The sequence below is a fragment of the Somniosus microcephalus genome, chromosome 7 (genome assembly GCF_052327205.1).
Source record: "Somniosus microcephalus isolate GS21.2 chromosome 7, FLI_Smic_1.0, whole genome shotgun sequence".
NCBI classification, from domain to species: Eukaryota; Metazoa; Chordata; class Chondrichthyes; order Squaliformes; family Somniosidae; genus Somniosus; species Somniosus microcephalus.
Genome location: NC_140993.1, coordinates 36584256 through 36611703, shown reverse-complemented (window position 1 = coordinate 36611703; position 27448 = coordinate 36584256). Strand labels below are relative to the sequence as shown.

At 44.7% G+C, this 27448-nt stretch overlaps 1 protein-coding gene across 17 annotated transcripts in view; it reads left to right on the top strand.

The window, feature by feature from the left end:
• The window catches only part of LOC147114610 (focal adhesion kinase 1), a 630568-nt gene that overhangs the window by 373610 nt on the left and 229510 nt on the right, over window positions 1-27448 (top strand). For all 17 annotated transcript variants that reach the window (XM_085992416.1, XM_085992424.1, XM_085992409.1 and 14 more), the window contains 3 exons: window positions 1535-1642; window positions 4099-4216; window positions 11754-11784. In XM_085992416.1, the coding sequence (XP_085848542.1) occupies window positions 1535-1642; window positions 4099-4216; window positions 11754-11784 (257 nt within the window). The remainder of the gene's footprint in view (window positions 1-1534; window positions 1643-4098; window positions 4217-11753; window positions 11785-27448) is intronic.

Here is a 27448-nt window from a genome sequence, read left to right as displayed (position 1 = left end):
GCCTGACTTGCTGAGTATTTCCAGCATTTTCTGTTTTTACAGTATTTCGGATTTCCAGCATCCGCAGTACTTTGCTTTTGACAGGGCTATGTCAGGTTTCACTATATTGGTTTTGTGTCATAGTAGCTGATTGAAACACCAGTTTGATTGAAAGTTCACTGAATTCTTTGAGAAATGTATTTGTGGTAAATTGCATCTCAGTGCATATTAATCAGTATGTTTTTCTTGAACAGAATTTGGCAATTCCCTAAAATAGAAAAAATACATTGGGTCCTTCAGCATGATGCTCTATCTGTGATTTCCTTAAAGAAATTTTACTGCATTGTATTTTCGAGCATGCTTTATGGTTTACTTTTTCATCTGTTTTTTGAACAAGACTCCCATCTGGAGTGAGATGGACTAATTATGGTTTTTAAAAAGTGTTACCTGTTTCATTTCTGAATGTATAGCTCCACGAGTTTAAATAAAGTTTTAGACTGAATGTCCATTTTTTTAGTAGGTAGAGAAGGGAAGTTCTCCCGGTGTCCTGGCCAAGACCTAATGCTCAAACAACATCACTAAAACAAATGATCTAGTCATGATCTCATTGCTGTCTGTGAGGACTTGCTGTGTGCAAATTAGTTGCTGCATTTACCTACATGACAACGCTACAGAAGTACTTCATCGGCTGTGAAGCGCTTTGGGATATCCTGAGGTCATGAAAGGCGCTATAGAAATACAAGTTTGTTCATTCATTAGCAAGGAGGAACCTGGAAATCAAAAGCCCCATTTTTAAACATCAATTTTTTTCCACTTCACACTTCTTGTATTTCCCTAAGGTTAACCCTGGATTTTACATGTTCATTCTTTATGTTGCCAACTCTACATATTTTCAAATGTCAGCTTGTTTCAAAGTCCTTTATCTAGCAGTGATGTAGCAGTTTCAGTACCTTTTTAGTCACTGCAGCTTTACCAGATTTTTTCATTTTCATGATAACTCTCATTTAGCCCTCTTGATACTTATAATTGAGATTGTGTGTATAATCATACATGCACCCATTTATTTATATATATATATATATATATATATATACACATATATATGTATGTAATAATAGATGAGTGCCATTTCCCATCCAGCAGGGCAGATAGATGACCTCACAGGCATTTGTCAGTGCTGACCTATACCTGTGGTCATCAGGCTATGTAGGTTGAAGTACATTATGGCATTCAATCTATTTATTTTTATTCACATCTGGGAAATATCTACATCTGGAACCATGGACCCTCAAGGACATTGGTACGGAGTCAGTGGGCAACAATCTTCAATTATATATGTACCAGCATATGCCTTGTGATGACACTTGAGACCTGCCTGCATTTTATATGCCAAGTTTTAAAAAATGATTTAGATAAATCTTTTTTGCTTTGTGGAAAATTCTATCTCAGACAGTATAATAATTAAAGCTTTGACATTTTTGGTGGGGTGGAAGGACACACCATGGCCTTTTATCGTTGTTATAATTAATTAAAGAACACTTTTCTTGTTTTACAGCCAACTCACCTGGCTAATTTCAACCAGGTACAGACCATTCAGTATTCAAACAGTGATGATAAAGACAAGAAAGGAACTTTGCAGTTAAAAATAGCTGGAGCATCGGAGGTAAGTTCCAGCATCAAATTGTGTGGAATGCCAGCCATCCTGTACTCTTTATTTGTGTTTTCTCTTTCTGAAAAAAATGCTTTCGTTGGGGTATAATTTCACAACAGTACATCAAACCATCTCTGCAACTGTTACAGATGTCTTGAAAACAATTTACATTTAACTATGCAATGTATTGTTATTGAAACCCTACCCTTATATAAGGCTGGATCAAAGCTCCTGATGTAATGAAAAGTTATTCTTGAGCAAGTTTTAACATCGAGTAAATGGAGAGATCTGTAGTCTTAACATCAGCTAGATTATGTGTTTCATTTGTGTGCATTCTCAAATCAAATCTGAGAAGTAAACCTATGAAGAACAGCATATTAGAGCCATTGGTGATTGCAGTCTGGTCTTCAAAGATCTCACCAAGAATGGACTGACACCAAAAACTGGGGAAGGGAAACAATGACAAAACTTGCATTTATATAGCGCCTTTAACATAGGAAACCATCCCAAGGCACGTAAAGTAATTTAAATAATGAAGACCGATGAATGCAGTTCTTAGTGTTCAATGGAGATGTAGCTGCATCAAAAACCTTTTGTGTGTCTTTAGGAGCTTTGAAACTCCTGTTAGCGACTGAGACTCCACACACAGGTTTCAGTTTCCACAGAACATCAAATGAAATTACAGAATGGGATCCCAAAATACCAATAAATATCCTGAAATGCAATGTCATTTTAAAAAATGTTTTACAAATTGTAGTCCTGAAGCAATGGTCACGGCCCCAGACCTTTATTTGGGACTGTTTTTCAGCTGAACTTTATTTTTTGAGTTGTCAACTTTATGGAAGCTGTTTGCGCTTTCTGGAAGTTATTGGTCAGCTTTTCCGAGTTTGGTTAGTTAGCGTGTATGGTACTGGGTCATACAAGTCCAGTAACTTTTGTAAAATACATTTTCTTCTGGTGAATAGAAGAACAGGAAATGTTCTTACATTCTTATTTTTATGTATAATAGTGATCAGCGTTTTATCAAATCACCAAAATGTAAGGGTTGAAATTCTTTATGGTCTGTAACTGGCGGTGCATTTAAAGCACAGGCCCAAACCGGGAGCCCTGAGGCTGGCCCGAAATTGGGCAGCTTGCTCGTGTGGCACGATCCAATTTGGATCACTTGTCTCACCGGCAACGACTCTTAAGTACGTCCTGGCAGGAGGGTGGGGTGGAGCCAGTCCTCCCGGCTCGACAGGAAGGTAAGTAAAAAGAAAATACTTTTGGTTTGCGGCCGCTTGTTCGGCCGCAGCAATCCCATCAACACTGGAGTGGAGCAGGCCCAGTGCCCGCTTTTTCGCTTTGTGCTGATGAATTTTGCTGACGGGTCCTCAAACAGGTGTTAAGCCCCTCATTAGCATATACAAGGGGCCCTGTTTAAGCCGGTCCCTGAGACGCTTGAAAATCGTCTTGAGGCATTTGGTGTATTTCATGTGTCCTTGGGGCATAGCCCTCTGAAATTGGTAATTTTTTTGTCCCTGCTTTTCTACTGGAAAGCAGGCGCAACAAGGACCGATTTCTACCTCCGAATGTCTCGGTACCACAGAATTGTAAACCCCGTATTATACTGTATTTAGAAATTTTTTTTTTTTTACTTAAACATACTGGCTTGCATATCATAGTAAATCCATTTTAAGTCATTTTGAAGCATAATACTTGTACCTGACCACTTAAGTTATCAGCAACTGTTAATTTTTTTTAAATAAAGGAAGATGGCTGTGTGAGTACATTGTAAATAAGTGAGAAAGCATATTCGATGCTTTTTAAAAAATAAAATCCTTCCAGTTATTTTAGCGTTTAATGATGTCTCATTGAAAAGTGTTAATTGAAGATATTGCTAGCAATTTTTTACTCCCACTTCAAGTTTTCAAATTGTATTCCAGGAGAATTTTTCTAACTATCCTACTCTTGCTTATAGTCCACCAGTGTGCAGAAGCCTGCGCAACTCATCAGTGCGTCAGAACTGACTGAGCCAGTAATCTGCAGGATAATTTATTTGCGAGAAAGCGTAATTGACTTTGTTCACAGATCCCAATTGTTGATTTTGCATTGTATATTGTATGTTGCTTTACTGCAAGTGACTATATTTTTGTATAAACAGAAGTGGATGGTTTGTGGTTAATCTTCAAAATTACCTTCCCGATTGGATTGCTTTCTCCAACATTATTTGCCTTAATAAAATAAACTTTAAATTTGTTTTTGCACAGTATATCTGTTTCTTGTTTGTCAAATCATTGACACTTAGTTGTCAGTGGTTTGTGCCCAAGAAACAGAGACAGCAGTTGGACAAGTCTCCCCCCTATTGACTGTTCGTGATATGTTGGGGGTTTGACCCTTGACATCTACAGAATGTGACCGAGTGTCCTGACGGGAACTGGCAGCTGTGAGAAGTTATGACAATAACACTACTTTGTGCTTATTTTCAGCCTTTGACTATAACAACTCCATCGCTGAACATTGCAGAGAACATGGCAGACTTGATAGATGGTTATTGTCGCCTAGTGAATGGAGTCATAGAGTCATTCATTATTAGGTCCCAGAAAGGTAAGATTTTGTGTCCTCTAGCGTTCTTTCTGGCTTTTTAACTGATATTTACACGTGCTAGCTGGCAGCTGCATTTCTGATTTTAATGAGAGAGTACAGGCATCTGATCTTAAACATCTGTACAATCTCATTAAAATCTGAAATTGCGGAATACATTGAAGACTTGTTTTGCAGAAGCATACATCTGGGTTGAAATTTATTTTAGTACAGCTTAATTATGTATATCTGTGATACAAGAGATACTTTCCAAATTATCTGCTTTAGCTACTTGTGTTGAATTCCAGAAAAACATTAACTCCTTGTAAATTATCCTGCACACCCCAATTGACGTGCCATGATCTCTCGATGCACCGATGAGTATGATTCTGTCACATTTCAGCACTATAATGAAGGTCATACTTGCCTGACACTGCCTCACTCTGATGTCATTTACTTTGCAGCTGCCAATTTGCAGTTTGTTATGCAGCATCGTCAGAATGCATTGCTTGTATTAGGAAAGAAGAGAACATGCAATTATATTGGCCCAGATTTTGCGGTGGTAATGAGGATGAACTGTCAGCGTTTGCTGTCATTGCTCCTCTGAAACTGACCATAATTTCAGGATTTAGCACAGGCAAATAAATTATTAGATTAAAAAAAAAAATTTTAAATCTTTTTTAAAGTATGTTCATGATATTTCAGCTTCTACTTTAACCCTATGTGTATGCCCCAATCTTTATTTCGCTCTCTAACATTTTTAAAAAGTGCAGATAATCAGTGCTTTTTATTTCTTGGTTTGCTGTCTGAGAATTCTTCAGTGTGATTGGCTGCTTAGACAGCTTGATGACGTCCCTGCTGCATCGCGCTGGGGATACCCTATTGACAACGCTACAATCAATTTCACGTTGAGAAAGCACAAGTTTTTGCCACAGAGATCGCAAGATCTCTGGGCAGTTTTCTTAGAAGTCAGCGGCGATCACCAGCGTTTCGCCGCTGACCGCAAACTACAGGCCATTGTTTATTATACGCCTTCAGGTTTTCCCTGATAGCTTCACAGCCAATGAATTAGTTTACACAAAGTTTACATAAACTGTAGTTACAGTTGTTATGTGGGCGAGTGCGTTAGCTAGATTGCTCACAAGGTGCACAGCAAGTATGGCAAGTAATCAATGAAATAAAAACAGAAAATGCTGGAAATACTCAGCAGGTCAGGCAGTATCTGTGGACAGAGAAACAGTTAATGTTTCAGGTCGATGACCTTTCGTCAGAACTGCTGAACTGCCAGTTCTGACAAAAGGTCATCGACCTAAAACGTTAATGTTTCTCTGTCCACAGATGCTGCCTGAACTGCTGAGTATTTCCAGCATTTTCTGTTTTTATTTCAGATTTCCAGCTTCTGCAGTATTTTACTTTTGTTGAAGTAATCAATGAATCTATTTTGGTACTGGTGATGAATATTGCTTGTTTGATGAATGAGAATTATTTAATCATTGAAAATTGGAAAAAATTGTTCCAATTTTTAAGTGGTTGAATAGGGTAAATAATAATGCAACAAGTTCCCTGCTGGAATCTCTCCAATCAGGTTTCTACTCCTGCCACAGCACCAATGTCGTTCTCTGATTGAGAGTGTGCCGCATTATCCCTCCTCATCCACCTCAATTTTTCTGCCTTTGATAAGGTTGACCACTGACATGAATCAACTGAGCGGCCTGCGGGTGGCGCTGTCCAGGGAGAGTATAAATACTCGGGCACGGGCCCAGCTTGCACAGGACGTTCTTAACAGGAACTAGTGAAGGACACAACTAGACCTCCATGTTGTAAAACAGTTGATTACAGCTTGTTTAACGCTTAGACCAAGTGCCTAGTAGTTTTCTTGCGTCAACCACACCAGCCCCCTCCAATGCCTCTCCTCCAGTATCCAGTTCAGTGAGACTACCCTTGTTTGGCTCCACTCTTAATCATCCAATCGTGACCAGAGCGTTTCCAGCTTCTCTTCCAGCTCACGCACTATTACCTCCTGGAGTCCCCCAAGGATCTATCTTTTGCCCTCTCGTCTTCCTCATCTGCATGCTGACCCTTGGTGACATCATTCGCAGACATGAGATCAGCTTCCATCTGTATGCTGACAACACCCAGCTCTACTTCTCCACCATCACTCTTAATAAATGCACGCCAGGGAAGCTAAGAAGGCATATCTGATCTCAAAAGAGCACCACAGATAGATTTCACGCTCGATTTAAAAATGCCTTGCTTAAGCTCGCATTCACACCTGACCTTTCCAAAACCTAGTTACGCATGTTTCCTTACGCTTGTGTTTCCTTTCAAAGGGCAACTCAACCTTATTTATAATAGTATACAGTGTACTCAATAACCGAGTTTTTACCAAATGTTGCAAAGCACGTGCATCTGTATTGTGGAGACAAAATATTTGTGTTAGTGCATTTTTTGCAACTGCCCAGGCAATCTTCACTCCAGTGTTTCTTACTGCATGTTAGGTAGATTTGCATTATTTTGGGCTGTCTTCCATAAAATTCTGACATTGATCAACATTTTTAAAATAATACGTAATGTTGATTCATTGAATAGATAGATTTTTATAACGATTGCAAATGTAAAGCAAATTTTTAGATGCAAAAAGTTAAGTTGCTTTATGAAACTTCTAAATCCTTCTACTTTTTGTTTCTATAACAGTAGCTTTTTTATTATCTGTCTGATATTGAATCCTTGGATTTCTTCTTTTTCCAATTTGTATTTACCTTAATCTGGCTGCTTTTTCCATGCACGCTAACCATCAGTGTTTCTGTGTGTTAACATTTGCTGACAAAAATCAATATGGACGGGACTATTTCCCTCGGCACTGCCTCTGCCAGTCTTTTTGCCAATGTAAGTGATAGCAGCTGCTGTATATTGTCGGTGGGAATTCTGCCGAGAGCATAAATTCCTGCCCTCAGTAAACAGTTGTCAGAATCACTTGGATTAACAGCAGCATTAGTGTAGGAGCTGACTTGAGGGTTGTAGATGGTGGCGGTGAGCCGACTTCTTGATCCGCTGCAGTCCTTGTGGTTAAGGTACACCCACAATTAGCCACAAGGTATTCCGTCACACTCGTGACTTATACCTTGACGGTGGATGGGGGGCTTTGGGGAACCAGAAGACGAGCCACTCGCCGCAGAATACCCAGTCTCTGACTTGCTCTCGTCGCCATGGCATTAATGAATATTGATAACGAGCAGTCTGCTCTACAATTGAAAACAAATATGTGGAGAGCAGTTTCCTGATATGAGCAATTTCCCTAGATTAAGCTTTGATTTTATTTTTGAACCTGATATACTGTAATTAACTGTCTTGGTATTCATTGGGGGAATGAGTGGCACCATGCCAATGATTCTGCTGTCCAGAAACAGCAGCTGATCAAAGTCAGTTCAGAAGACAGTAACAACTTCGATGTCTCCCTCTTGCTCATGTGCTCTCTGTCTTTGTGAAACGATAGATATATTTAGGGCAGAGAAGTCGATCACAAGATGACAGATTTTAAATATTCTGTCTTGGTATGTCCCCCTTTCTTGGGCAATAGACTTAAATACATGAAAAATCACAATCTGCTCCAAATGCGTAACTAAGGGTATTTATTAAAAAAAAAAGTCATATTGAGTCTTGGGATAAGCTGTTTTACCCTGTGACTCAATCTTGCTTGTGATCCTTCCCATCTCAGATTCATCCATAATGCGTCTGCCTCAATTTCTTTGCCACAGGGAACGTGCTATTATGGAATCAGCAGGGCCATAAGCAAGGCTGAGCAATAACCAGCTTAGGGGAGCGGATTGAGAAGGAAGTTAGACCAGGATCATGGAAAAAAAAATCCTAAAACTTAAAATAATAATCTGACTGTAGTGATAAGTGGTGCAATGTAAATAAATTGCACTAATACATTTACATGCTATTATAAGCTTGATCAGCACCCACATTAAACATTCACTCCCTCCACCACCAGCGCACCGTGGCTGCAGTGTGTACCATCTACAAGATGCACGGCAGCAACTTGCCAAGGCTTCTTGGACAGCACCTCCCAAACCTGCGACCTCTACCACCTAGAAGGACAAGGGCAGCAGTTGAAATAACAACAGAAAATGCTGGAAACACTCAGCAGGTCAGGCAGCATCGTGGAGAGAGAAACAGAGTTAACATTTCGGGTCAATGACCCTTTGTCAGAACTGCCCATCTGGCCTATATGTGACTCCAGACCACCAGCAATGTGGTTGACTCTTAACTGCCCTCTGAAATGGCCTAGCAAGCCATTTGTAAAAAAGAAAGCTACGAGAAACAATAAGAATAAAACCGGAAGGATCACCCGGCATTGACCTCTGCACTGGCTACAGACCCGACAACGGCAAACCCAGCCCAGTCGACCCTACAAAGTCCTCCTCACTAACATCTGGGGACTTGTGTCAAAATTGGGAGAACTGTCCCACAGACTAGTCAAGCAACAGCCTGACATAGTCATACTCACAGGATCAAAACTGGGCATCCATGAGGCGCTGTCGGCCATCAGCAGCAGCAGAATTGTATTCCACCACAATCTGTAACCTCATCTCCCGGCATATCTCTCACTCTCCCATTACAGGAAACTTTCTGATATCCGGCACTGACGGGACCGAGCTGGCGCCGTACCATCAAAAGTGCCGGACATACCAGCGTTAATGTTGAGAGATATGGAACTGAAAAGCCCCGTGTGAATCAACAAACCCTGTTGCTTAGCAACAGCTTCAAAACAGTCAGCTGCAGCTGCAAGCATCTCTAGCTGAAGCTGTTGCTATAGCTACAGACCTTGCAGTGCCTGACTGGGAGAAAAAAAAGCAACGAGAACTAAAAAAAAAGTTATAGAAAACGGCTCCTGATTTTTGCCGCGAGATCGAGTATTCCGGACATATAACCTCTGGATAAACCGAAGTTTCCTGTACCATCAAGCCAGGGGACCAACTTTGGTTCAATAAGGAGAGTAGAAGAGCATGCCAGGAGGAGCAACACCTAAAAATGCGGTGCCAACCTGGGGACGCTGCAACACAGGACTACATGCATGCTAAACAGCGGAAGCAGCATGCTAGAGACATAGCTTAAGTGATCCAACAATCCAGGGTTCAGATCAAAGCTCTGCAGTCCTGCCACATCCAGTCATGAATGGTGGTGGACCATTAAAGAACAAACGGGAGGGGGAGGCTCCATGAATATCCTCATCCTCAATGATGGTGGAGCCCAGCACGTGTGTGCAAAAGACAAAGCTGAAGCGTTTGCAACCATCTTCAGCCAGAAGTACCGAGTGGATGATCCATTTCAGCCTCTTCCTGAGGTCCCCACCACCGCAGAAGCCAGTCTTCAGCCAATTTCACTCCACGTAATAATATCAATAAACGGCTGAGTGCACTGGATACAGCAAAGGCTATAGGCCCCGGCAACATCCCGGCTGTCGTGCTGAAGACTTGTGCTCCAGAACTATCCGCGCCTCTAGCCAAGCTGTTCCAGTACAGCTATAACACTGGAATCTATCCAACAATGTGGAAAACTGACCAGGTATGTCCTATCCACAAAAAGCAGGACAAATCCAATCCGGCCAATTACCGTCCCATCAGTCTACTCTCAATCATCAGCAAAGTGATGGAAGGTGTCATCAACAGTGCTGTCAAGCGGCACTTACTCACCAATAACCTGCTCACTGATGCCCAGTTTGGGTTCCACCAGGACAACTTGGCTCCAGACCTCATTACAGCCTTAGTCCAAACATGGACAAAAAAGCTGAATTCCAGAGGTGAGGTGAGCGTGACGGCCCTTGACATCAAGGCAGCATTTGACCAAGTGTGGTATCAAGGAGCCCTAGTAAAACTGAAGTCAGTGGGAATCGGGGGGGAAACTCTCTACTGGCTGGAGTCATACCGAGCACAAAGGAAGATGGTGCGGTGGTTGAAGGTCAATCATCACAGCCCCAGGACATTGCTGCAGGAGTTCCTCAGGGCTGTGTCCCAAGCCCAACTATCTTCAGCTGCTTCATCAATGACTTTCCCTCCATCATAAGGTCAAAAGTGGGGATGCTCATTGATGACTGCACAGTGTTCAGTGCCATTCGCAATTCCTCGGATCATGAAGCAGTTCAAGCCCGCATGCAGCAAGACCTGGACCACATTCAGGCTTGGGCTGATAAGTGGCAGGTAACATTCGCGCCACACAAGTGCCAGGCAATGACTATCTCCAACAAGCAAGCGTCCCTTGACATTCAATGGCATTACCATCGCCAAATCCCCCACCATCAATATCCTGGGGGGTCACCATTGACCAGAAACTTAACTGGACCAGCCACATAAATACTGTGGCAACAAGAGCAGGTCAGAGACTGGGTATTCTGCAGCGAGTGTCTCACCTCCTGACTCCCCAAAGCCTTTCCACCATTTACAAGGCACAGGTAAGGAGTGTGATGGAATACTCTCCACTTGCCTGGATGAGTGCAGCTCCAACAACACTTAAAAAGATCAACACCATACAGGACAAAGCAGCCCGCTTGATTGGCACCCCATCCACCACCTTAAACATTCACTCCCTCCACCACCGGCGTACCGTGGCTGCAGTGTGCACCATCTACAAGATGCACTGCAGCAACTTGCCGGGGCTTCTTCGGCAGCACCTCCCAAACCCGTGACCTCTACCACCTAGAAGGACAAGGGCAGCAGGCTCTTGGGAACACCACCACCACCTCCAAGTTGCACGCCATCCTGACTTGGAAGTATATCGCCGATCCTTTGTCGCTGGGTCAAAATCATGGAACTCCTTCCCTAACAGCACTGTGGGAGTACCTTCACCACATGGACTGCAGTGGCTCAAGAAGGCAGTTCACCACCACCTTCTCAAGGGCAATTAGGGATGGGCAATAAATGCTGGCCTTGCCAGCGACGTCCACTTCCCATGAACGATTTTTTTAAAAGTCCTAGGCAGACTGCAATTCAAAGACTGAGAGGCACATGGAACAGCAAGTCTACATACAGCCACGGATGAAGGGAAGGTGGGTGCATATGCCACCCAGGCCTTATTATGAGGACCAACAGTGTTTACAAGCCAATAACCTATTCTGCTCCTGTGATTATGTGAAGTGATGACTTTAACCTTCTTGTAGTAAGTTATGCAGTTCAAAATAGTTTGGTTATACTATAACCAGTCATCTTTACATAACTAGGAATTCATTAACTTTAAACTAAAAACTAAATGAAAGAATTTATTAATAAACCAAATTAAAGCTCCAGAAAATAGGATTATCTCATGATGTGCTACATCCTGTTCATAGATTCAACTGGCAATGGATGTGCATTTTTCTTTAGTTTGGATATCCTGCTGGTTGCAGCTTTTTTTTTGGATAGATATAAACCGGCAATCATTAACATATGGATCATGGAGTTCTTGATCCTGTAATTTACAGCTTCAAAACAGTGCACGCTGATTTAGTAAAAGCACCAATAAGATTCAACTAATAAAGAAGGAAACTGTTGTTAATCTGCTTAACTTTTCTTTCTTGTTTCCACAGAAGGAGAACGAGCCTTGCCATCCTTACCCAAGTAAGTAAACATTTGAGTTTCAGGTAATTGGCAGTGCATCATTTAACATAAATTATGTTTTACGAATAACTTGTTTGTAGTTTGATCCATTTTTACTGAAACAACTCAATATTTCTCTGTACAATGGAGTATAACATGAAGGATAAAATAACTTGGAGTTCTACAGATGAATCATGGAAGAATCTTAGAAATTTACGGCACAGAAGGAGGCCATTCGGCCCATTATGTCTGTGCCGGCCGAAAAAGAGCTATCCAGTCTAATTCCCACTTTCAAGCTCTTGGTCCGTAGCCTTGTAGGTTACGGCACTTCAAGTGCATATCCAAGTACTTTTTAAATGTGATGAGGGTTTCTGCCTCTACCACCCTTTCAGGCAGTGAGTTCCAGACCCCCACCACCCTCTGGGTGGAAAAAGTTCTCCTCAACTCCCCTCTAATCCTTCTACCAATTACTTTAAATCTGTGCTCCCGGTTATTGACCTCTCTGCTAAGGGAAATAGGTCCTTCCTATCCACTCTATCTAGGCTTCTCATAATTTTATATACCTCAATTAAGTCTCCCCTCAGCCTCCTCTGTTCTAAATAAAACAACCCCAGCCTATCCAATCTTTCCTCATAGCTAAAATTCTCCCGTCCTGGCAGCAACCTTGTAAATCTTCTCTGTACTCTCTCTAGTGCAATCATATCTTTCCTGTAATGTGGTGACCAGAACTGCACGCAGTACTCTAGCTGTGGCCAAACTAATATTTTATACAGTTCAAGCATAACCTCCCTGCTCTTATATTCTATGCCTCAGCTAATAAAGGAAAGTATCCCATATGCCCTCTTAACCACCTTATCTACCTGTCCTGTTACCTTCAAGGATCTGTGGACGTGCACTCCAAGGTCTCTCTGTTCCTCTACACTTCTCAATATTCAACCATTTATTGTGTATTCCCTTGCCTTGTTAGCACTCCCTAAATGCATTCCCTCACACTTCTCCGGATTGAATTACACTTGCCACTTTTCTGCCCACCTGACCAGTCCATTGATCTCTTCCTGCAGTCTACAGCTTCCTTCCTCACTATCAACCACACGGCCAATTTTTGTATCATCTGTAAACTTCTTAATCATGCCCCCGACATTGAAATCTAAATCATTGATATATACCACAAAAAGCAAGGGACCAAGTACTAGCCCTGCCTTCGATCTAGTTCCTTTTCTCTCCAGTTTTGAAGAAGGGTCAAACCCGAAACGTCAACTCAAATTTCTCTCCACGGATGTTGCCTGACTTGCTGAGTTTTTCCAGCATTTTCTGTTGTTATTACCAAGTACTGAGCCCTGCCGAACACGACTGGAAACAGCCTTCCAGTCACAAGAACACCCATTATCCTTGCTTCCTGCCACTGAACCAATTTTGGATCCAGCTTGCCACTTTCCCTTGGATCTCATGGGCTTTACTTTTCTGACTAGTCTGCCATGTGGGACCTTGTCAAAGCCTTGCTAAATTCCATGGAGACTACATCAAATGCACTACCCTCATCGACCCTCCTTGTTACCTCCTCAAAAAACTCAATCAAGTTAGTCAGACACGACCTTCCCTTAACAAATCCATGTTGGCTGTCCTTGATTAATATGTGCCTTTCTAAATGACAATTAATACTATCCCTCAGAATTTTTTCTAATTTGCCCACCACTGAGGTTAGGCTGACTGGCCTGTAATTACTTGGTCTATCCCCTTCTCCCTTTTTAAACAATGTTACAAATGTTAGCAGTCCTCTAGTCTTCCGGGACTATACCTGTAGCCAGAGAGGATTGGAAAATGATGGTCAGAGCCTCCACTATTTCCTCCCTTGCTTTTCTTAACGGCCTGGGATACATTTCATCCGGGCCTGGCGATTTCTCTACTTTCAAAAATGCTAAACCCCTTAATACTTCCTCTCTCACTATGTTTATCCCATCTAATATTTCGCACTCCTCTTCCTTAACTGCAATGCCTGCATCGTCCCTCTTTTTTGTGAAGACAGATGCAAAGTATTCATTCAGAGCCATACCCACATCTTCTGCCTCCACACACAGGTTACCTTTTTGGTCTCTAATAGGCCCTATCTTTCCTTAGTTATCCTCTTGCTCTTTATGTATTTTATGCATTTATAAAACATCTTTGGGTTTTCCTTGATGTTAGTTTTGAATATTTTTTCATGCCCTCTCTTTACTTTCCTAATTTCCTTTTTAATTTCGCCCCTGCACTTTTTCTACTCCTCTAGGCTTTCTGCAGTATTTAGCTCTCGGTATCTGACGCAAGCTTCCCTTTTTTGCTTTATCTTACCCTGTATGCCCCTTGACGTCCAGGGGGCAGTAGATTTGGGAGTCCCATCCTTTTTCTTTGTGGGAACATATTTGCTCTGAACCCTCACTATCTCCTCCTTGAATCCCTCCTACTGCTCTGACACTGATTTACTTTCAGGTAGCTGTTTCCAGTCCGCTTTTGCTAAATCACATCAGCTTCGTAAAATTCCAATTTCTTCTAATGTCTTGGATCCACAGATGGACTCAATAGTAAAGACAAGGAAGAGAGACCGACATTCAATTCCATGTCTCCCAATGGCTGTGATTCCCAGAGCTAGATAAAAATGGTAAAGGAATAAATAAAAGAATTTGTAGTACCTTTCACATCCTCTGATGCCCTAAAGTGCTTCACGGCCAATTAATTACGGTTGAAGAGCAGTCACGATTATAATGTAGAAAACCGAAGAGGGGGAGAACAGGCATGAGCAGAAGATCATGGCCCAGAAATTCGGGTCGGAGGCTTCCCGCGGGTGCAAGCCCCCAACCTGCACTTACCTTGCGCGCCAGCCGTTGAGCTGTGGGCCCCCGTGGAATTCCGATCCTGGGCTGCCACCAACTGCCGGCGCGCAGTGCTTGCGTATCCCAGGGGCGCAGTTAGTTCGATGCGTCCCCTGGGATCACGTGGGCCATGGGGAGTCAATCGGAGCAGGGAATGCTTCATTCATAAGTATGACGGGAAGTGCTGTCAGACTTATAAATACTACGAGCCCCAAAAATCAGTAACTCTTCAAATAAATTTTTTTTTAAATCACATTTTTAAAATCTATATCTCTATATAAAAGGATACTTCTGTCTGTCATTCCGTCTGTCTGTCTTGAATTAACTCGAAAGTTATAGAGCGTACCTACACGTGCGTTACGTCGAAAGAAAGCTGACGATTCCAGAACCGTCCTAAGCATATTTACGTTTCGGCCGGACAAAAATTGCGCCCGCGGTATCAAAAAAACGTTCAACATTCCGCTCATTATCCACTCATTAGCATCGAGTAACGTCGAGGTCGACCAATCGTACGGCGGGTTCCTGGCGCGTGCGGCCGGGCCCTCCTACGGTCGAGTGACGGGACGATTGACCAATCCTACGCTTTGGTGACCTGACGGTCCACCAATCGGTGCCTGTGTGGGCGGGCCTTATTGTTCTGAACCGAGGTGAGTGTCAGCCATCTTGATTCCATTCTTTTTCCCGCTTTCTGCGTTTTTCTTTTCAAACCTACATTTCCAGCAAAAAAAAATTGCTTTTATTAAATTGTTTTTAAAAAAACTTCATTCATTTGTAAATATTTTCTCTAACCTGAAGATTCTTTTTCCTACCTTTCCTCGTTTTTGTAAGGCCTCAGAACCTAGGCCTCAAAGCCTGGGCCTCTCCTGCCCAGCCACGCCTGAGCTAGGTAATTGTCCCACGGCTTCTGCTAAGTTCCTCTCCCCTCCCCTGTCATCACGTTACCCGGGGCAATGGTGTCAGCCACGAGGGTCACGGGACATACACAGGGTGCGCGCGCAGCAGGAGCAGCTGAGACGCGGCGTCTCTCTCTGTTCCCTGCTCGGCTCGGGCGGGGGGGGCGGGGCTCTCGGGAGTGCAGATCTCGGGCGGCGCTTGGAGAGCGGGAAGGGTTACCCCAGCAACCGGGCCCGCCGGCTGTGTCTCTCAGCCGCAATCGGCGGTCTTGGAACCAGCTCGGGAGGGCGGGGCTCCAGAGAGCGGGAGGACGGTGCTCGGGGGGGCGGGGCTCGGGACATCGGGAGATCGGGGGGCGGGGCATCGGGAGATGGGGGGCGGGACATCGGGAGATCGCGGGGCGGGACATCGGGGGGCGGGGCTCGGGGACTCCCCCTCCACCCCCCCTTCTCCCCCCATTCCCCCCCTCTTTCCCCCCATTCCCCCCATCTTTCCTCCCCTCCCCCCTCTTTCCTCCCCTCCTTCCCTTCCCCCCAGTCGCTCTCTCTCTTTCCCCCCCCCCCAGTCGCTCTCTCTCTTCCTCCCCCCCCCAGTCGCGCGCTCTCTTCCTCCCCCCCAGTCGCTCTCTCTATTTCCCCCCCCCGTCGCTCTCTCTCTTCCCCCCCCACCGTCGCTCTCTCCCCCCCCCCCGAGTCGCGCTCTCTCCGCCCCCCCCCAGTTGCGCTCTCTCTTCCCCCCCCCCCCCCCCCGTCGCGCGCGCTCTTTCCCCCCAGTCGCGTTCTCTCTCTTCCCCCCCCCCCCAGTCGCGCTCTCTCTCTCTCTCTCCACCCCCCCCCAGTCGCGCTCTCACTTCCCCCCCAGTCGCTCTCTCTTCCCCCCCCCCCGTCGCTCTCTCTCTTCCCCCCCAGTCACGCTCTCCCTTCCCCCCAGTCGCTCTCTCTCTTCCCCCCCAGTCGCTCTCTCAATGTACTGTCCCCTCCTTAAACTCGTGTATTGAAGATTTTGGAGCAAGATACTGATTCATAAAGTAAGTACAGATAAAGAAGACTATTTGGCCAATCTTCATCCATCCACCCATCCAGAAAGACACTTCAGTTCCCCCATGACCGCATTCAATTGTTCCTTAAATAACTCCAGTTTTTTGCCTTCACTACTCTGTTTGAAAGTCCACTCCATATGTTGATCACTCTGATGAAGAAATACTTGATATCTTCTTAAATTTAGCATTTACTAATTTGAACCTGTGTCCCTTGTTCTACTCTCATAATATAAAGTCATGTTCCAGATTTACCTTTTCCATTCCCTTACCTATCTTGTGCACCTCTATAAGAACACATCTCAGACACCTCCATCCTGGGCTGAGTTTCTCCAGTGTTTCTTCGCTGGTGGCAGAGGTCTGACTTATGATCAGTCCCGTGGCTGTTCACTACACTTGCCTCTAAGGCTAGAATATCACCCCTGTGTCACGGCGAGCAAAACTGGGCACACTCCTCGAGGTGATGTCTGACCAGAGCACAGTACCTTTTGATTACTACTACCTTTGGCTTGCATTCCACTATTTGGGGTATGTACTTCAACATTCTATAGGCTTTGTTGATTGCTACTCTGCTTTGGTTAAGTCTACAGAGACTCTTAGATCTCTCGGTGGTCGTGAAAGGCGCTATATAAATGCAAGTCTTTTCTTTATATTTCATTCAATGTGAAATCATGTACAGGAAGCAAAATAAAGATGGAATTGAGAGAGAGCTAAAAGAGACAGAAAAAGAAGTTAATTTTTTTTAAAAATCTCCAACAATAATTAATATCTGAAGGAATGAGACTCCACACTTGTGAAAGTTAATTTTCAGTGCCAGAGAGGTTGTTTGGCAGTAATTAGGGCTTATCACGCTGTTAAAAATTCACTTACAATTGAAAGGACAATCCCTAACTCTGGCATGCTTAGTGGGTATCTAGTGGGTAAGTACTGCAACTTCACCCCTTCATGTGTTTAAATGGCGAATCTCTCGGTGAGATACTGTTAGAGCGAAGCTTGTGGAGGATCAGGGCAACATGAACAGCAACTGCCTGATTTTCGCGTTTAACTGCGCATATGTGGATGCCGCAAGTCGCTGTCCGATTTACTCTATAATAATGGGGAACGCTGATAACCTCATCATTATTCCTATGGCAAAATCCAGGCCACTGTTTCTTCTGTAGTTACTGTTGATGTCCAAGGATCGTTATTGTGTATACAACCTATCCTAATATTTGTATTTATATAGCATATCACGTCAAAAAGCCTCAAAGTACTTCACACAACAATTTCCTTTTTGAAATGCAGTGATTGTTAATGTTGGCAAAAAGACTGAAGGTGCATAATAATTTATAACTTTGCATTATATATGGCAATATAATGTATCAATCATCCTAAGAACAGTTTCACCCTCCACGTAATAGGAATTTGGTGGCGGGTGAAAAGGCAATATAGACACTACTGTGTATTGATACCTTTTTGCTTCTGACTAAAACCAGATAAAAACCCAGGCCAATTTGGTGGGGAAATTCCTCTCCAATCCCCTGAGACAATCAAAACTAGTCCATGAGATCACACTGGCCCTAGATAATGTCATGCAGGACCTACCTTTTGAACAAGGTGACCTCCGCCCCAGCCAGAAACAGGTCCAACTCTTGCTTGAAGGAATTCAGCCCCGAGTTATAAAACCTAAAATGCTGTTGTCTTTTTTATGGCTTTAGCTACCTGCACTCGCACTTTCAGGGAATTAAGTATTTGAACCCCAGGTCTCTCTGTTCATCCTTAGCCTTCATCGTCTTTTAATTCATAGAATGATACAGCACAGAACGGGGTCCATCATGTCTGTGCTGACTCTTTGAAATCTATCCAATTAGTCCCACTCTCCTGCTCTTTCCCCATAGCCAGCAAGTATATATCCAAATTGAGTCTGCTTCCACCACCCTGTCAAGCCGTGCATTCCAGATTGTAACAACTCACTGCATTAAAAAAATTCATCATGTTGTCTTTTGGCTCGTACCTTAAATCTGTGTCCTCTGGTTACTGACCCTTCTGCCATTGGAAACAGTTTCTCCTTATTTACTCTTATCAAAATCATTCTTGATTTTGAAAACCTCTGTCAAATCTCATCTTAACGGTTTCTGCTCTAAGGAGAACAACTCCAGTTTCTCTAGTCTCTCCACATAACTGAAGTATTTCATCCCTGGTACCAGCCTTCCAAAAGTGTGGTGCCCATTGTTGGCCACAATACTCCAGCTGGGGCCTAATCAGTGTTCTATAAAGGCTTAGCATAACTTCCTTGCTTTTGTACTCTCTGCCTCTATTTATAAAACCAGGGATTCCACGTGCTTTTTTAACAGCATTCTCAACTTGTCCTGCCACCTGTACGTACACCCATCTCTGCTCCTGCACCTACTTTAAAGTTGTACCATTTAGTTTATATTGCCTCTGCTCATTCTTCCTCCCAAAATGAATCACTGCTCATTCTTCCTCCCAAAATGAATCACTTCACACCTGTCTGCATTAAAGTTCATCTGCTACGTGTCAACCCATTTCACTAGTCTATCTATGTCCTCCTGAAGTCTGTTATTATCCTCCTCACTGTTTACTCCATTTCTGAGTTTTGTGCCATCTGCAAACTTTGAAATGATGCCCTGTATACCCAAGTCCAAGTCATTAATATACATCAAAAAGAACAGTGGTCCCAACATCGACCCTTTGCGGGGGGACACCGCTGCACACTTCCCTCCAGTCTGAAAAACAACTATTCACCACTACTCTCTGCTTTCTGTCCCTTCGCCAATTTTGTATCCACACAGCTTCTGCCCCTTTAATCCCATGTGCTTCAATTTTGCTAACAAGTCTATTAAAGTGGTACTTTATCAAATGCTTTTTGAAAGTCTATATATACAACATTGACCGCATGACCCTCATCCACCCTCTCCGTTACTTCATCAAAGAACTCAATCAAGTTAGTCAAATAAGATTTGCCTTTAACAAACCCATGCTGGCTTTAATTTATTAACCCATATTTTTTCCAAGTGCCAGTTCATTTTGTCCCGGATTAATGTCTCCAAGTTTCCCCACCACTGACTTTGGGCTGACTGGTTTGTAAATGCCGGGTTAATTCCTCTCTCCTTTTTTGAACAAGGGTGTAACATTTGCAATCCTCTGGCACCACTCCCCTATCTAAGGAGGATTGGAAGATTGTGGCCAGAGCCTTTGCAAACTCCAACCTTGCTTCACTCAGCAACCTAGGATGTGTCCCATACGGAACGTGTGACTTTTCTGCTTTGAATGCTGCCAACCTTTTAAGTACCTCCCTTTTTATCTATTTTTATCCTATCCAATTTCTCTACTACCTTCTCCTATACTGTGATATTGGCAGCCTCCTCTTTAGTGAAGTTAGATGCAAAGTACTTGTTTAGTACCTCAGCCATGCCCTCTCCCTCCACAAGAAGATGATTATTTTTAGTATTCTTAGCCCTAATGCTATCTCATGACTCCTTTAGGATTAGTTTAATCTCTCTATTTAGAAAATATTGACACCACCTTTCAATATTTAAATTACATTTTGCACTACATTTTATAATTAAGGTCTAGACTTTTACAATTAAAAAGCGTACCTTTCAAACTGTTCCCTCCTCATTGAACACTATATATATAAAATCATAGAATGGTTACAGCATGGAAGAAGGCCATTCGGCCCGTCAAGCCCATGCCGGCTCTCTGCAAGAGCACCTCAGCTAGTCCCACTCCCCCGCCCTTTCACCGTAGCCCCATTCAGAGATGGAGATAGAACTGAATGAGAAAAGGAATTAAATCAAACACATCTTACTGGACTGCTAGATATATGGACATTTAACAAGGAAATGGTTTGGACTATTGTCTGCAGGTTTCCTGAAGCCTGTGTTTTGTCAGCCACTTGGGCAGGGAGAGAAAATAAATCTGTCCAATATATTTCATGTTGCATTAGATAAACATACCTGCTGATGCAATTCTCTGGTTAGCAACATTGACAGTGTGTGTGAAGGTGGCTGCAGGTATCGCATCATCTTCAAAGTGGGGCTATGGAGGTCTAATGAGGCAATGAAAATTGGGATGCATAAATTTGACCGTTGCTTTGAAAAACTGATTAGTACCTTTAATACATCTGAGCTTAAAGTAACGTATGATGTATCATAAATAACACAGTAATTGAGTCACCATTTCTGATGCCAAGCATAAGAATTATTACTGATGTAAAAAAAATATTCATTCACAGGATGTGGGTGTCTCTGGCAAGGCTGGCATTTATTGCCCATCCCTAATTGCCCTTGAGAAGGTGGTGGTGAGCCACCTTCTTGAACCGCTGCAGCCTGTGTAGTGGAGGTACTCCCACAGTGCTGTTAGGTAGGGAGTTCCAGGATTTTGACCGAGCGACGATGAAGGAACAGCGATACATTTCCAAGTTAGGATGGTGTGTGACTTGGAGGGGAACTTGGAGGTGGTGGTGTTCGCATGCACCTGCTGCCCTTGTCCTTCTAGGTGGTAGAGGTTGCGAGTTTGGGAGATGCTGTTGAAGAAGCCTTGGCGAGTTGCTGCAGTGCATCTTGTATATGGCACACACTGCAGACACGATGCGCTGGTGGTGGATAGGGTGCCAATCAAGCAGGTTGGTTTGTCCTGGGTGGGTTCGAGTTTCTTGAATGTTGTTGGATCTGCACTCAACCAGGCAAGTGGAGAGTATTCCATCACACTCCTGACTTGTGCCTTGTGGATGATGGAAAGGCTTTGGGGAGTCAGGACGTGAGTCACTAGCCGCAGAATACCTAGCCTCTGACCTGCTCTTGTAGCCACTGTATTTATGTGGCTGGTCCAGTTAAGTTTCTGGTCAATTGATTCCCCACTTAAATTTATAGAAATAATCTGTTTAACTTCAATAGAAATTTAACATATGGCTAGTATTGCTATGTGGGTTTTAAATTTTGAGCAATGTCCTTTCTTACAAATTCAGCATATTGTCAGCAAGAAATGTTTTAATGTAAATTATGGTTTTATTTACTATATTCCAGCAACTTGTTTATGTCGACATTTTCAGTTCATTGTAGATTTTTCATTTGAAGAAAAAATCTTCTGCAATTGAAGTGTGCCAAGAAACTCAGCACGAGGGGTTTACATTTGATAATTTTATTTTTAAAAAGTATTTGCAACGCAAGCATTTAGACCCACGGAGATCTGCAGAGTGGTTATAAACAAAAGCAGATGTCTCCATGCTACTTCTTGAGTGATGGAATGTGGCTGAGACATTTTATATCACATGCCAGAAATCTCAAAAAGCAAACTATCTTAAAGATTTAAACAATGTACCTGTTTAGATCTTACAGAAAATCCAAAGTGTATTTTCTGCAAAGTAGTATTGAAAATCAATTGATCTGTGCTAAATTCAGACAGAGAAACAATAGGGATTTCAATCTGAGCTGAGTAGATTAATTATCTTGTCATTTACCCATTGAGGATTGGTTCCCCTGTTGGCTCAATAGTTTAGTGCCGCGCATGGAATGGTTACAAGCCAAGTTCAGATCAGTTCCAGGTTTGGCCCTGCATTCTGCGGAGTTAGCTGACTCCAGCTAGAGTAATAGAATGGTTACTGCGCAGAAGGAGGCATTTCGGCCTGTCAAAACCGTGCCAGCTCTCTGCAAGAGCACTTCAGCTAGTCCCACTCCCCCCGCCCTTTCCCCGTAGCCCTGCAAATTTCTTTCCTTCAGGTACTTATCCAATTCCCTTTTGAAAGCCACGATTGAGTCTGCCTCCACCACCCTTTCAGGCAGGGCATTCCAGATCCTAACCACTTGCTGCGTTAAAAAAAAATGTCCTCATGTCGCCGTTGGTTCTTTTGCCAATCACCTTAAATCTGTGTCCTCTGGTTCTCGACCCTTCTGCCAATGGGAACAGTTTCTCTCTAACTGCTCTGTATAGACCTCTCATGATTTTGAACACCTCCATCAAATCTCCTCTCAACCGTCTCTGCTCAGAAGAACAACCCCAGCTTCTCCAGTCTATCCACGTAACTGGATTCCCTCATCCGCCTGACCAATTTATTGATATCTTCATGCAGTCTACAGCTTCTTTCTTCAGTATCAACCACACAGCCGATTTTAGTATCATCTGCAAACTTCTTAATCATACCCCCTATATTCAAGTCAAGATCGTTGATATATACCTCAAAAAGCAAGGGACCTCGTACTGAGCCCTGCGGAACCCCACTAATTCTTGCTGGGAGAAGTGCACTATAAACATTGGCTTGGCTGGGATAGCACCTGTTGTCTAAGTCACCTAACGGTTGCCTGAGGAAAGCCAATAATTGAGGTAGTGATAGATTACTTTTGATTGTAGAGATCCACAGCCAGGAAGAGTTACTATCTTTAGTCAGAGAGGAGTTGTAAACAGTGGGTATATGCTAAGTACAGAGCTGTAAATATATTTGAGTCAGGTTCTAATATTGTACTGATTTTCTTTAGTGAAATGTATTTCCATATTAACAGGATAGATGATATGGGTAGATGATACTAGCATTGGTACTTGTGGAGGCCCAAAAAATTATATTGAACTATGAAGTAGAAAACTGTTTATGCTACTGTAAACTTTCAGCCTGATTGAATTTTGATAAACGTAAGTATATACATCTGCTGGGATCAAGGTTTTCATGAATGGATTAATGGGAGTGGTAGGCTCAAATGTTTGAAGTTTTTGCTGATCAAAGTTAGAGGAATAAAAAGCTTCCATTTCAGAAGCCCAACCATGAAGCATTCCCAGTTCATGTACAGTACAGTTAAATGTAGAGTAAAGCTCCTTCCATCCAGCCCCAGGAATGTCCCATAACTCAGAAGAGCAGCCCCAGTGAATTATTCCATTTACTATTCCAGCTACCTTCTGGCTTCTCTGAATAAAATTGGGTACTTTTAGTGTCAGTTAGTGTGGAATTAGGGATAATTATGTGCTATCGGCTAACGTCTCTGCAAAATTAAACTGCTGAAACTGATCTCATATAACCAATGGACAAAGGAGACTTTCCTCCTTCAGTCTGAGCTGGATTTGTACTTAGGATGAAAGGTGAAAAACCATTCCTTGCATTTGATATCGAAATGCAGAATCTGCTATGATTAGGGGAGTGTTTATTTAACGCTTCAAGTGAAGCAACATGCTTGTATGGTTGCGAAGGAGAATAAATCATGCTAATATTTTTCATCTGGGATGCACAGTCAACACTTATGCACCTCGTATCTCTGCTTTTTATTTCCACTTTCATTTTTATCTGGACTTCAGTGCATCGAAGAGCTGCAATAATAAACGTAATATTTACTGATGAAATGCTTGACTAGCAAATATTGTTGGAGCATGAGGCGTTCTGTGCCTGATCTGTGTTTCAGATGGAGCCGACTGTCAACAAGGGCAGACATCGACGACGAAGTCCAACACCGCCTTCAGTGTGCCAGTGCAGCCTTCGGTCGCCTGAGGAAGAGTGTGTTTGAAGACCAGGACCTCAAACCCGGCACTAAGTTCATGGTCTACAGAGCAGCAGTGATGCCTGCTCTGCTGTATGCCTCAGAGACATGGACCATGTACAGCAGGCACCCCAAAGCACTGGAGAGGTACCATCAACGCTGCCTCCGTAAGATCCTGCAAATCCATTGGCAGGATAGGCGCACCAACGTCAGTGTTCTCGCTCAGGCCAACATCCCCAGCATCGAAGCTCTGACCACGCTCAATCAGCGCCGATGGACGGGTTACATTGTCCGCATGCCCGATACGAGACTCCCAAAACAAGCGCTCTACTCGGAGCTCCGACACGGCAAGAGAGCCCCAGGTGGGCAGAGGAAACGCTTCAAGGACACCCTCAAAGCCTCCTTGAAAAAGTGTAACATCCCCACCGACACCTGGGAATCCCTGGCCCAAGACCGCAAAAAGTGGAGGAGAAGCATCCGGGGAGGCACCGAACACCTCGAGTCTCTTCGCCGGGAGCAAGCGGAAGCCAAGCGCAAGGAGCGCACGTCAACCCAAGCACCCCACTCACCCGCCCCTTCAGCCACCGTCTGCCCCACCTGTGACAGAGACTGTAGGTCCTGCATTGGACTAATCAGTCACCTGCGAGCTCATTTTTAATGTGGAAGCAAGTCATCCTTGGTTCCGAGGGACTGACTAAGAAGAAGAAGAGATGGATGTCAAAGATTTCAAAGTATTACAGAAAATCTTCCCAGTGGACTGACCAATTTTTAAAAATTACTTCATGGGATGTGGGCGTCGTTGGCAAGGCCAGCATTTCTTGCCCATCCCTAATTGCCCTCGAAGATGGTGGCGAGCTGCCGCCTCGAACGGCTGCAGTCGGTGCGGTGAAGGTACGCCCACAGTGCTATTAGGGAGGGAGCTCCAGGATTTTGACCCAGCAACGATGAAGGAATGGCAATATACTTCCAAGTCAGGATGCTGTGTGACTTGGAGGGGAACTTGGAGGTGGTGGTGTTCCCATGCGTCTGCTGCCCTTGTCCTTCAAGGTGATAGAGGTCTTGGGTTTGGGAGGTGCTACCGAAGGAGCCTTGGTGAGTTGCTGCAGTGCACCTTGTTGATGGTACACACTGCAGCCACAGTACGCCGGTGGTGGAGGGAGTGAATGTTTAAGGTGGTGGATGGGGTGCTAATCAAGCGGGCTGCTTTGTCCTGGATGGTGTTGAGCTTCTTGAGTGTTGTTGGAGCTGCACTCATCCAGGCAAGTGGAGAGTATTCCATCACACTCCTGACTTGTGCCTTGTAGATGGTGGAAAGGCTTTGGGGAGTCAAGAGGTGAGACACTCGCCGCTGAATACTGAGCCTCTGACCTGCTCTTGTTGCCAAAGTATTTAGGTGGCTGGTGTGGTAAACCACTGTTATAGTTATCACTGTATATTGTTCTCACTGTTCTCACTGTCACATCACTACACGAGGTCGCCTCTTGTCGCACTGTTATACCTGGGCTGACCACCTCCGACTCCGCCCATTACCTGCCCAGGTATAAAGGTAGCTGACTGGCTAGTATTCCTCCCTGTTGGATCGGATCACCCACGAGGGTGGGCTCTGTTATTTAGCCAATAAAAACCTTCAGTTACGTTCTTAACTCGTCGCCTTTTATTGGACTAATTGATAGGCATATCAATTTTATTGGCTAAATTTTAAAGATGTCTGATAATGAACAGCAACAGCAAGGAGCTCACCCAGCAGCACAGCAACAGCAGCCTCCAGACAACGGGCCACACCAGCCGGCTTGGCTGCAAGCCTTGAAACCACCATACCTGGATCTAAACCCACAGGCACCAAACTCAGCCAACGACTTCAAACACTGGCTGGACTGCTTCGAATCGTACCTGGAGGAAGCCGTCGTCCCTCAGAGATCCAAACTAAGAGTCCTGAAAGCCCAAGCGAGCCCGAGAGTATATACACTCATCCAGGACATGACTACGTACGACGACGCCATCAACCTACTGAATCAGCAGTACCGGAGCCCGGTAAACTACATGTACACTAGGCATCTCTTAAGATCTCGCCAGCAACAGCCAGGAGAATCGATAGCTGAATTTTCACGAGCGCTGAGACAACTCGGCAGGAACTGTGACTTTAAAGCGGTGACGGCTACTGCGAACATGGAAGACAATGTCCGCGACGCCTTGGTGAGAGGCCTACGTTCCGACTACACACGGCAAAGACTGCTTGAAGCTAAGGACATAGACCTGGACAAGGCCGAAGCCCTCGCCCTCACCCTAGAGGCCACCCAGCAAGACCAGGAAGCGTTTGCCAGGTACTATTCGCGACCCTGGGACTCGGGCCCGACCCCCACCCCACCACCCTTCACAGCGCTGCCCCCGGGACCTACCTCAGCGTCTGCATCACGGATCCGACCGGGCCCGCTAGCCCCGGTACCGGCCCCGACATCAGGCAACCCCGATCGGGCCGCTGGCTGCTTCTTTTGCGGCCAGGAGAAGCATCCGAGGTCGCGCTGCCCAGCCAAAAACTCGACCTGCAAAACCTGCCTCAAGAAAGGCCACTTCTCCAAGGCCTGCAGAAGCAAATCCTCAGAAGCCAGCAGTGCCTCATGCGAACCCTGGGGGCGGCCATCTTTGTGCGGGGCAGCCGAAGCCTGCAGAGCCTCATGGGAAAACCAGGGGCGGCCATCTTCGTGCGGGGCAGCCGAAGCCTGCAGAGCCTCATGGGAAAACCAGGGGCGGCCATCTTTGTGCGGGGCAGCCGAAGCCTGCAGAGCCTCATGGGAACAGCAGGGGCGGCCATCTTTGTGCGGGGCAAACGATTTAAACAGAGCCTCATGTGAACTACGGGGGCCGCCATCTTCGCCGCCATCTTGTCATGACAACGACGCGCTCATCTACACCCTAGCTTCCGTGACCCTGGATCAAGCCCGCCCGCACCACCTGGCCAGCTCAATGATGGACATCAAAGTCAACGGCCACGCCACGACCTGCCTGTTCGACAGCGGAAGCACGGAGAGCTTCATCCACCCAGACACGGTGAGCCACTACTCCCTCCCCGTCCTGCCAACGCGCAGCCGCATCTCGATGGCATCGAGGTCGCACGCCACAGACATCAGCGGCTACTGTGTCGTGACATTGTCGGTTAAAGGGACAGAGTATAAAAATTTTAAACTCCTCGTACTCCCCCAGCTGTGCGCTGCCGTCATACTAGGGCTGGACTTCCAATCCCACCTCCAAAGTGTAACCCTAGCATACGGTGGACCCCTCCCCCCACTCACAGTCGACAACCAGCGAAAGTTAAACCGCCCACCGCGTAACACCTGCAGCCTATCCACCCTCAAGGTACCGCCACCTTCCCTGTTCGCTAACCTCACCCCCGACTGCAAACCTGTCGCTACTAAGAGCAGGCGGTACAGCGCTGGGGACAGAGCCTTCATTAGCTCTGA